At 57.5% G+C, this 12,259-nt stretch overlaps 1 protein-coding gene across 12 annotated transcripts in view; it reads right to left on the minus strand.

Annotated features, from left to right (window-relative positions):
- PTPRF (protein tyrosine phosphatase receptor type F) overlaps positions 1-12,259 on the minus strand; it is an 81,683-nt gene that overhangs the window by 45,703 nt on the left and 23,721 nt on the right. For all 12 annotated transcript variants that reach the window (XM_036347748.1, XM_036347758.1, XM_036347756.1 and 9 more), the window contains exon 6: positions 3,269-3,457. In XM_036347748.1, coding sequence (XP_036203641.1) covers positions 3,269-3,457 — 189 coding nt within the window. The remainder of the gene's footprint in view (positions 1-3,268; positions 3,458-12,259) is intronic.

Consider the following 12,259-nt stretch of genomic DNA (forward strand, 5'->3'; position numbering starts at 1 on the left):
GTTCAAACTCTCCAAGAGACTCATGTGGTAGCAGGTCACAGCCCTTCAGTGAGGAACACGCCTGTGGTGCAGAGCTCACACCTGGGCATCCACCAACCAGCTGCCCTCCTACCCAGCGCAGCTCTAGGGCCAAACCCTGGTGACATGTGCTGTGGCTTGGCCCAAAGATGCCTGAGGAGTTCTGGGCACTGGTCAGGAGGGGCCTGAGGTCTGGACACAATGGGACCGTGGCGCTCTGCAGCCCTCGCAGGGCCCAGCCATTCCCCAGGCCCCAGGTCCTGCATATGTGATACTAGAAGGCTCCTGGGGGAACCTCACACAGGGAGCTCCCTGGCCCTGCACTTCCACATGTGACCCCAGGTGACCTTCTTAACTCAGCCATAAAGTGGGCATGATAAGCACAGTCTGTCCCACTTCTCAGGGTTGCTGGAGAATCCAGTGCAACCAAAGGCAGGAAGGCGCTTTGTAAACTGTCGGTGATGCGTAAACCGTGAAAGTCCCTGTAAACAGCCGAGTGCTCAGGGCCTGATTCCACTCTAAGAAGGGATGTCTCTGTCAATGTGCATGGAACAGCCCCAGCACATTCTGAAGGGACAAGAGGATAGGGGCAGCTGCTACTGGGATCAGGGGCCAGGGTCAGGCAGTGATGGAGAGAGTCCTGTCCATTACCTCTACCAGAGGTGAGATGGCTGAGTCCCCTCAGGCACCATCTGATTCTATCCTGGCAGCTGGATTTTGGGCCTACAAACCTCAGGTCACAGCTGCCAGGGGCAGAAAGGTCTAACAAAGAGGTCTTTCCTGGACCTGGGAAGCAGAAGGAGTAGACATCAGTCCGTAAGGACAGGGTCGAAGGTCATGTTCATGAAATAATTCATCAACAAGGGCTCAGAGATACCTGTCCCATAGCCAGGCTTGTGGGGGACACTGGGGAGACTTCGTAGAGGGGAGCCAGCCCCAGGCCCTCCCTGTAAGGACGAAGTGAGCAGAGCTGGAGCCAGGTGGTAAACATGAGAAGCGGGATGAGTCCTGAAGGAGGTTTTAGGCGGAGGAGGTGGGGCGTTACATCTTGGCGAATGTGAGCAGAGGGCCAGGATGGGGCCAGGGAGGCTCAGGGCAAGAGGCTCAAGCCCCGTTCCCAGAGCCCTCACCATAAGATACACCAGGCAGGAAAGTAAAGCTCTGACTGCCACTGTCTCACTCAGTGCTCCCTGAAACCCCTTTTTAAAGATGAAAACACTGAAACTCAAAGGAGTTAAATAACTGAGGCCACAGAGCTCGTAAGGGGTGCAGCCAGGACCCAATGAAAGAAAGCTGGAGATGTGAGCAGGGGGAGATAGAGAAGGGTGTGTGCCCTGTTCAGGTAGGCAAAGAGGGTGCCAGAGTGCAGAGGGACAGGAGCAGAAAACTCTGAGGCTGCTGGAGGATGGATTCGAGGGGGGAGCCTGGAGGCAGGGTGAGTTGGTGACCTGGGACATGGCCAAGGCAGGCGGCAACAGGAGGAAGGGCACCAACTTGAGGGTCGTGATGGTGCCAAATCAAGAGGACCTGGTGGTTCCTTATCGGAGGAGGCGTCAGGGTTTCAGGCTGGGAAGCTGTCACGCACAGAGGCGGCTACGGCTGTCTGGGAAGGTCACCACTCATCACGGTCAGGGTGCACCAGAAGGCAGGTGCAGTTTTTGGTCTAGAGCACAGGGAAGATGTCTGGGCTGGAGAGACGGATCTGGGAGTTACAGGAGTGGAGATGGTACCAGGAGCTACAGGAAAAGGTGAGCAGGCTCTGTCCACGGGGCAAGGGGAGGGCTCACGGGCTCCCCGGCTGAGGAACAAGCAGAGGAAGAGGGGGACTGCAGGGCAGACAGAGAAGGAAGAGAAAAGCCAGGGAGGCCTGGGAGGGAGTGGTGGGGAAGGAGGGAGGGTGTGAACTGCTGCTGAGAGGACGGGAGGCTGAGGCCTGGGCAGCAACTGGGTGGAGTACTGGGCGGCAGCCAACTCACAGGGCAGTGAACGGGTGGCACAGGGCCCGGCACACAGCAAGCACGACATAAATACTTGATGGACGCACGCGCAGGACAGCGTGCCTTCCCAGAACTGCTGCCACGGACGGGCAATGCCACTGGGGTGGAGGCCAGACCTGCGGGGAGGACCATCTGGCTGCTTGGGGAGCCTGCCTGGGGGGCTGGGGGGCAACGCAGAGGAGCTGGACTGTACCGGCCGCTGGGCAGCGCTGGGCAACGACTGCAAACGCTGCCGGACTGTTTCCTGCCTTGATTATGGCTGTTTTAATTAACTGCTCTACAGCTGCCTCCATCTTGTTGAGTTTTAATTAAATTAAATGAGCTAACACTTCATAGGCTGTCTCAGGCGGCCGTGGCTGGGGCCGGAATCCTGCCCCTGCCGGGCACATCAGCTCTCCCTCCCCCTTGGGCACCACAGGGAGTGGCAGGAGAGCCTCTGGAGCGGCAGGTCTGAAAGGAGCAGTCACGTCCTCCTTCGCAGTGCTGGCATCACAGGGGCGCCGGCCGGCACTGGCCATCCTGCCTGAGCCCCCATCCCGCAGCTACCAGGAGGACTTTGGACCAAGGCCTACCGGTCCAGCCATGCCGGCGGCAGATGCCGAATGCAGCTAAGTGGAACCTGAACCTCCTTTCCCGCCTGCCCCACTCCACAAAAACTGAATCAATTATCTTGGCGGGAGCCTCGCAGGCAGATCGATCAATGGGGCGGCACCTCCCGCCTGGTCAAGATGGTATCCTTGCTCCCAGGGCTCCGAGCTGGCTCTACTGAGACATCCAGAGGAGACAGGTGGCCCTGGTGGCCGAGGGATGGCACCAACTCTCCCTGGCTCCAAGCTCTGAGGTCCAGCCTTTGGATGCCTGATGAATCAGGCATCTTTGGCCTCTTTCCCTGCCGTCTGGAGAAGCAAAGAGAAGCACAACCCAGGCCCCCTCTCAGGCCGGGCTGGAGGAGGAACTCCCACAGTCACTATGCAGAGCCCAACGCCAGGCTGAGCATGACCCTTGTCCTGTGAGGAGCAGAACTGGCCCGAAGTCTGAGCCTGACAACATCAGGATGGACGGTAAAAGAATCACCGATGACGAGCCCTCAGTGCCGAGCTCTCGTCCTGGGCCAGGTGCCCCATGCTCAGCCCTGGAGGGTCAGCCCCAGGCTGACGCCTCCTGTGGCTCCCAGGCACCCAGGCCCCAGAGGGAAGGCTGTGCTGGGTGCGGGCCCCACACCTTTCCTCACGTCTGTGCAGCCCTCTACTCACCTGAACGCAGCTGCTTGATGCGACCATTGCTTGTGGTGGGATCCACAGGGAGGAAGTCCTTGAACCAAGAGATCTCAGGGTCTGGATTCCCGCCTGCTGCGCACAACATGGTGGCCGTGCGCGCCTTCTCCACCACCTTCAGCTGGGGCCCCATGTCGATGGAGGGGAAGCCGGGGGGCAGCTGGTCCTCTGCAGACAAAGAGCAGATGTGCACGTTAGGGCCAGGACCCCGCTCTGTGGGCGGCTGCTCCTGACTCCCAGGTTGGCTGGGATCCTCAAGATTCTTCTCTCCCCGACCCCTGACTACCCAGATGCGGGCTCACAGCTGACTCGGTGGCATTAACAGCCACATTCACCCCAGAGGCTCCCTGTGCTGTCCAGCACCCCACCCCCCACCTTGTATGCTCCCACCATTGCCAGCATCCAGCCTTCAGCTCCACCCCACAGCAGAGCCACATGTCACAGCCTAGGTTCTGTCCCTGAACACCACCTGCACTACCAATGAGCCACCCTTGACCCTCAATCCTGACTCTGACCCATACTCTACGACAGCCTTGACCCTGACCCACCTGCCAGGGGCATCCCACAGGGACTGTGATCCCTCAGGAGATGGGGTTTGGGGATGGGGAGCAGCAGGACTTCCAGCACAGCCTCACCTCCCCAGCTCTCCTGGTACGGTAGCTGGCAGTACGCTTCCCCGCCTGCAGCCCTATAGATTCCAGGCATGACCCACGCATCTCTGTGGCTGTAAATATGACCCCAGAGTCCTAACTTTCAGCTCTGATTTTTAAAAGGAGCATGTTAAACAGTGGCAAGAAAAGAGAGGATGGAAACGAGGCAGGTCTTGGGATGCACCAGGCAGGGGAGCAGCTTCCTTTAGCTCTGCTACAACTTGCTCTCACAGGAAGGCCCAGGCAGGGCCCGAGGCCTGGGGTTCCCCTCCCACCCTTTCTGTTCTCCCCAGCAGCTGGGGGCACACAGGACGGCCAGAGCCATCCTAGCCTACCAGGGCACCTGTCTAGTTCCTCCCAGACCTCAATCCTCCCTGCTAAGCCCTCCTGAGCAGTGGAGGTGAGAGTGGACAGCAGGACAGGGCCTGCCAGAGTTAGGGTCCAGGAGCCAGCTGACTCCAACTCTACCAGGAGGGTACTGACCAAGGAGAAGGGAAGGAGTGCAAACATCTGCAGCTCGTGTCCCAGGAATCTACTCTGAATTCCTAACACAGAGAAGGTCTTTGGGATTTACGCCAAATTAAGGACAATTAATTTTCCTCCCTCAATTATCGCGCCCTCAACGGCTCCATCCTTGGCTCAGATCATCATCCCTCAGGCACTGCTGCCAGAGTCTAAAACGGGCATGTGCACAGAGCTGTCCACAAAACAGCAGGACCCCAAAGCCATTCCCTTGTGCCAAGGAGGCTTCCGTTCTGCACCTCAGGAAAGAGAAGTGTGTCTTGCAGGAGGGTTCTGGTCCCTTAGGAGTGACAACTGCTCTCTCTTCCTTCTATGCTCACCTGGGCCCCTCCGGCACATTCATACTGATTATGGGTTACTGATGCCCACTGTGTGCCTGGACAAGCTAAGCGCTGAGTATGCTGTCGTAAACTGACCCAACCGCCGACTGACTCATTTATCTCCCCCCCTCCCCCCAGATACCCATAGGAACTGGGGGCCATGGTGAGGGGCAGGCAGGAGAACCACTCAGGCTAAAGACCAGGGCAAATTCCTCCTGAAGATGTCACACGATCACTTCCAAACCCATCAACAAATGGGCAAACTGAGGCCCAGATAGGAGGGAGAAAAGGCTGTGCTAATGGAGCATTTACTACCTTATAGGCACTGAGTTAAAATGCTTTACAAAATGATTTAATCTTCTCCCAAACTCTGAGGTATATAAACAAATGGGGGCTTAGAGAGATCTAGACACCTGCCCAAGGTCACACAGTTTGATGGGAGATGGGGCTGGGATGAGACTAGGTGTTGGGACCAATTGCCTGGCAGGGCTGGGCCAGGGCAGGGCTAGCGGAGGTAAGAGCACCCCTGGGGGCAACCCACCATCATTCTGGCTCACCTCTCCAAGGCTGGCGCAGCCCCTTCCCAAACCACGCCCTCTGCCATCTTCCAGGGCTCAGCCACTCCACTGCAACCCCCTTGCACACAAGCCTCCGCGTTTTTTATTTACTGCAAAAGGAACCCCACAGCGCCCACACGTGGCTACACCCGGGCAGTGGCCACCGACCCAGGTTCCAACGCATCCAGATGTACCCTCTGACCAGTCTTGAGTCTTCAAACCTGTCCTGCCGAGCCCCTTCCCCTCCCCCTTGCAGGCCACCCGGTAACCATAGCAACAGCGGCAGGCGCTGCTGTTGGAAGGGCTGCGCGCGCCCGAGTCCATGTGGTTCCGTGCGCAGCTGCCGCCCCTCCCGTCCCTCCCTCCCTCCCCTCCTGGGTGGAGTCGCGGTGACCCCTCCCAGGAACCCCACTTCCCAATTCCGGGGAACCCTCCCTCCTAGAAGTCCTTCCTGCTCAAGCAAAACTAAGATAGCGCCACTGCACGAGGGTAGGGGAGGTGCCCACACATCTGCAGCCTCAACACCTGGGCATCTGCAGCGTCTGCCCCAGTGGGGCTGAGGTCCTCCATCCTCTGATAAGGAATGGAAAGAGGAGCCCTTGGGGACTTTGGAGGTACCCGGAGCCTGTCTCTACAGCTGTCTGTGGATTCCAGCTGTGGCACATACGCACATACTGGGTGCACACACATTTTCCCAGGGTCTGCCCCCCAGACCGCTGTGTATCTGTGGTGGGTGCACATGTGTACATGAATGGCTCCTGCTCCAAACTGTGCTGGTTTTCACGTACGACGGAGGGAGACCTGGCCCCTTTCCTGCTGTCCCCACTGGGGTAGAGGAGATGACGGGGTGTGTGTGTGTGTGTGTTGGGAGTGTTGGGAGCCGTGGTGGAGTGGATCAGTTCAACTCCACAGCCCACCTGCTACCTCGGCGGCTTCCTGGAGGAGGAAGGAGACACAAGGACAGGAAACACCTGACACGGGAGGCAGGGAGAGCTTTCATGGGCGAGGGAGGGCTCCTGAGGAAAGGCCGTGGGAGGGTGGGAAAGGTGCATCTGGTTGAAGCTAAGGAAAATGTAGGGGTCCTGATAGACGAGACGAGGGAGGGGCTGGACAGGGCATCCGCTTAGGCTGGTGGCAGTGACTGGGAGAGGGAGGCTGCGGGGGCCCCCTACAAAGCACACACAGGTCTCTTTGTTGAGCTCAGCCTGAGATGCCTGAGGGGGAGTCTGGGCCAGAGGAGGGGGCTGCACCAGGGAAGCTGACAGATGGAGGCGCCTTGCAGGGTCTCAGGGTGGGCAGCGCCGTCTGTCAGCACGACCTTCTCACCCTTGTTTACCCAGCTTCCTGGCATCTCTGTGCACATGCAGGCACACACATACACAGGCTCCCTGGGGTGGCACTGTCTGTCCCCTCCCTGTGTGTGAGTGCTGGGCCTGGCCTCACCCTGTCTCTGAACACACAGACACCTAGAAACATGCACAGCCACAGATACACGTGGTGAAAAAGAGAGGTGCAAAAACAGAAACCTCTGTGTGTGTGTGGAGGGGCAGTGACAAGCACCTGTGGAAACAGACTCATGCAAACACACATGTGGAGACATGCAGTCAGAGATACACATGTACTGAGACACGTGCAACTGAAGACGCACACAAGACACAGACATGGACACCGAAAAGATGTGGAGAGACACAGAAAGGAACTTCGTGGGTAGCTGCCGGCTCCCTCAGCCCTCATGCACTCACAGGAAACCAAGGCCGCCTCTGGCCTGGCCCTGAGGCAGCTCCACCTCAGCAGGGGCAGGCCAAAGACCCCCTCCCCGCCCCCACAGCAAGTCAAAGGCCTCCCCAGACAGGCAGGATCCCACTCTCTCCTGAGAGCCTAGCCCCACCCCCAGGTTCCAGGAAGTAAGGGGAGCCTGACTGAGACTTGGGCCCATCTCCCTTCGCAGCTTGCAGTCTTGATTTTCAGCTTTTCCAAGAGAAAACTCCCACCTCTTCCAGCACTCAGATTTCATCAAACTTGGCATCTTAAAAGCCTGTTTTGTTTTTTAATCTGAGCTGTTTGGGGCCTGTTGGCAGCTGTGGCTCCCCCCTCCCAGTCCCCACTCTCAACCCAGGGCTTCCCTGGCACCTCACACAGCCCTACTCACCCTGGCCGGTGAGGTCTCCCTACCACGCACACCAAGCTGGCTGCGGGGAGGGGCATTCGCTGGGCACACATCCTACCCACACTCAGCTTCCGGGCCCTGGCCCATGCTAGACTCTCCTCTTGGAGCTCCCCACCTCCATCCCACTTCAGGAAATTCCTCTGGTCCATTTACCCCCCTCCATCAGGTTTGGGCCCAGTCACTCCAGACCAGTGACAGCCTCCCACTCACTCCTCGGGCCCCTGCAGCCCAGCTGTCACCCTCACTGCTTCCTGCCTGCATGCTCCCCAAGGTCAACCATGACTCCATGGAGATAAACCAAAAGGACACTTCTCAGCATCATCCTGCCTGACCTCTGGACAGCACCCCACCCTGCTGACCACCCCCTCCTCCTTCAAGTCCTCTTTCCTCGTTGACTTCCATGGTCTCACTCGTTCCCCTCCCACCTCCCAGGCCCCTCTTCAACAGCTTCCTCTGCCAGCTCCCCTCCCAACAGGAAGAGTTAGCTTCTGGGGCTCCGTCCAGGCCCCCCTTCTTCCTCTCTTGGCTCTCGTTCTCTGAGATTTGCCATTTCTTGGCCTTCAAAACTCCATCTCCAGATGTCCCTTGGACTGCCAGGCGGATCTGAACAAGGCCTCCTTGACGCCTCCCCTGGATGCCTCACATGCCTGGTACAACAGGTTCCCAACAAGACTCATCAACCTGCCCCTTCAAACCTGGTCGCCCTCCCATACCTGCATTGCGGCCAACAGCACCACCATCTACCTGGCTGCAGAGGCAGTAACCCAGAGGCTCAACCGCCCCAAACCCACAGGTAGCCAGGCAGGCCACCTCGCTTTCTGAACTGCTTGTAACCCAGTGTCCCTTCCTCTCCTACCCACCGCTTGGGTTTGGCCCATGGCCACCTGTTGTCTGGGCTACAAGGCTGCCCCAACCTCTCATTGGTCTCCTTCCACCCGCCTCTGTGCTCTCAGAGACCTTTCTGATGCATACAGTTGATCATGTCATTCCCCTGATTGAAATCCTCTCTCCTCTGGCAACCAGAGAGATAGGGCACCTCACCAAGGATGGAGGAGGTGCACGCACAGAGTCATTTGAAGTTTTTTGTTTTTCCTTTTTCTAATCCTCACCCAAGGACATGCCTCTATTGATTTTAGAGAGAGAGGAAGGAAGAGGAACAAAGAGAGAGAAACATGCACGTCAGAAATATTGATCGGCTGCCTACTGCATGTGCCCTGACTGGAAATCAGACCTGAGACCTTTGGGTGTACGGGATGATGCTCCAACCAACTGAGCCGCACTGGCCAGGGCACACACACGGTCATTTAAAACCTCCACCTTGGCTACCTGCTGCAAGGCTTTGTAAGTCCTTGTGACTAGAGGTGTAGAAGGGCCATGGCGGGCACAGGGGAGGTGCCTGGTGTGCCTGTGGCTGAGGGGAGGTGGATGTTGTGCCCACCCACAGGAGGCAGAAGGAAGCCCACTTGGGCCTTTCAAAAACAATTTTTTTATTGCTTTCAGAGAGGAAGGGACAGGGAAAGAGGGACAGAAACATCAATGAGAATCATGAATGAGCTGCCTCCTGCACGCCCCCTACTGGGTATCGATCCTGCAACCTGGGCATGTGCCCTGACCAGGAATTGAACCCTGACCTCCTGGTTCATAAGTTGATGTTCAACCACTGAGCCTACCGGCTGGGCTCCCCTTGGGCATTTTGAAGGCAGATCAGAACTAGAAAAAATGGGGGATACTAGGTATCAGGAAACCCAGAGTGTGAACTTCAAGGTCCTACTGGAAGTGCCCTCCTACCTGACATCTTTCCCACCCACAGGCCTGGGGCACAGAACTCTCCGGGAAATGGATGCCGAGTCTCAGATGCTGCTGTGGTCATGATGGGGACAGAGTGGTCAGACCAACCACTCTGTCCTGAGTTCATCTCTGTCCCAGCGGCCAACAGCTCTGAGCAGGGATCCTGTGGGGTCCCAGAGACAATGGGCCCAGACTACTTGCTTCATAAGCCCTTTGCTGTACACATAGCCTATAAGGTGCAGACCTTGTATGTGCACCCCACCCCACATACACAACACATACAACACACACACAAACACACACACACACACACACACACTCCATGATGTACACCACCTGCTATACACACCACACTCCCACAGTCTAATGCGCATACACTGCATGATGGCAGGCTCTGCGTTCCACACACCACCTGCTGTATACACCATACCCCGAACATGCGTGATGCACACACACACACACACACACACACACACACACACACACAGTCTGCTGCACATCCCCTGCTATACATACCACCTGTAAGGCACACACCTGCTGTACACACTGCACCACACACTTTACACACATACTGCCTTACACATGGCACACAGGGCCCCCACACCACACACAGGGTACACAATCACCTGCTGTATCCATGACCATAAGGCTAACGCTGCCACTGCACCCAGAGCCCTCAGAGCCAGACCCCCAGGACAAAGTCAGAAACGGCTCATCTGTGCCCTCAGCCTTTCCCCCGCCACTTCTCCCTCCTTCTTGACCCTTCCAGAACCTTCTCCAGTCACCAGGCCCTGCCACACCTCTGTGTCTGGTCTCCGGGGCTTTCCTGGCCACTGTCCTGCCTGGCCTGCACCCCACTGGCCCGGATGAATCTGTGGCCTCCTAGCTGAGCTCCAAGACTCTCCCTCCCCCTCCTCCCTCCTCCTGGAGGGAAAGGCCAAGCAGCAAGGCCTGCCTCCCTTCCCCCTCTGCTCCCCTCCCTCAAGAGAGAAAATGTCAGATTCCCTGTCTCAGTGGTGGCAGCGGGCGGGTTGGAGGGGGAGTGATTCAGCTGCCTCAAGAGTGCGGAGTGAGAAGAGCTTTTCCTGCCATTACCCAGCGAGGGAGAGGCTAGCTTGCTAATGGCTTCAATTACCACTCAGACAGGAACGCTGGGCGGCGGGCTCTGCACTCCTCACAGCCCAGGACGGGCTCGCCCCCCGCCAACTTGTGCTGCCGAGCAGCCGCCTGGGCATCACAGGGCAGTGGGGACTCTACCGGGGAGCTGGGTGCAAAGGCCGTGATCAGGGCGCTCCCAGAAGCACCAGTGGAACAGAGTGTGAGGGAAGCTGGGCCAGATGCGGAGCAAGGCGGGCAGGGGGCACGAGCTCCCTTTTAGAGGGGCACCAACCCCTCACCAGAGCCAGGTCTCCCTGGGCAGCCCTGAGCCACTCCCTTAAAGAGCCCAGCTTGTGGTGATTGGCTCCAGGCCAATGTGCCAGTCATTCTTACACACACTGGGCTTGGGCTGGGCTTGGGCTTTCGGGCTTTCCTGGCCGACACAGGAGGCCTGGAGGGCCAGGGCGGGGCGAGTGGCGGGGCAGTCACAGTCTGGGCTGCTTTCCTCTGGCCCCACCCCCTGGCACCTTTGAGGCCTCCCAATCCACTCCTCTCTGCCAAGCCTAGAGCTGGTCAAGGTTACACAGACCAACACGGTAAGTCAGCATTTTGTCTTCCGGGTGCTGTGTTTCAGCAGGAGGGGCTCGTGAAGGCCCACAGGGACCTGCCTCACTCTCCAACATCATCAGCTACCTCTCCTACTCCAGAAGCACACACATACCCCAGACCCTGCTAAAGAAACCCTGACCAAGAAGGCCCCCCTGGGACGGAGACCCTCTGCAAGTCTGAATCCCCCTCACCCCAGGCTCTGAAAGATCCTTTTCCTCCTCCTCCTCCTCCTCAATCCTTTAAAAGTTAAAGCTGCCCAGGGCAGTGGTGAGGGTAAGAGGGTGCCCACAGAGGACCTGTGGGGAGAGTCAGGCCAGAGTTGGGGCAAAGGGGGCCCTTCTCTTTCAATACTAACAAGGAGGCCCTTTCCCCAATATGAGAGCCTGAGAAGATGCCCTCTGGGGCAGGAACCAGAGTTTGGCCCTTCGGTCATTTCCCAAATGCCAGGGCCAGGCTGATGGCTCACTGCTGGAGCAGACACCAACAGAAGGGAGGACAGTGTTGGAATACTTGGCCTCAGGTCATGAGTGGGGAACCTGAGATCAGGGGTGGCCAGGTCAGAACACTGAGCAATCAGTGATCCTGGCCCCAGGCCTGTCCTCTGGGCCCCCGCCCCACAGGCATGTACCACCCATGGGAGTAAAAGGTAGGAGCTGCACCACCAGATAAAGCCAAGCAGCACAGAAGCCAGGCACCGCCAGCTCAGCTGCCTAGGCCCCAGGATGTGCAGCTTCTAGCCCAACACTCCAGCAGCTACTGTTCATGTGGAATCCTGTGAAATGCTTAACTACATCATACGTGACCCTCCCAACCAGCTTGGATGCTAGGTAGGGTATCTCTATTTACAGGTGGAGCAAGTGAAGCTCAGAGGTATAGTTACTTGCCCAAGGTCACGAGGTGAGAGACGTCAGAGCCCCTGCTCTTAACCACTGTCTTCCACTGCTCCTCGAAGGGGGAGGCCCAGCCCTGCCTCACAGGAGGCACACAGACCGAGGGAATGACTGAATGGATGCGTGTGTGAACCCATAAAGCCATAGCGCAAAAACGGCCAATGTGAAAAGATGCTCAACTGCTCTTGTAATCAAAGAAATGCAAATTAAATTGAGATGCCATTTTTTGTCTATTAACTTGGCAAAGATTTTTTTTTTAATGATAATTCCCACTGCTGGTAAGAATGTGCAGAAAAGAGGCCCCTTATGACCTGCTTGGTGGGAGTGTAAACTGACACAATCTTCTGGAAATATTGAAAACCTTGGAAA

Source organism: Myotis myotis, unplaced genomic scaffold (assembly GCF_014108235.1).
Source record: "Myotis myotis isolate mMyoMyo1 unplaced genomic scaffold, mMyoMyo1.p scaffold_m19_p_2, whole genome shotgun sequence".
NCBI lineage: Eukaryota > Metazoa > Chordata > Mammalia > Chiroptera > Vespertilionidae > Myotis > Myotis myotis.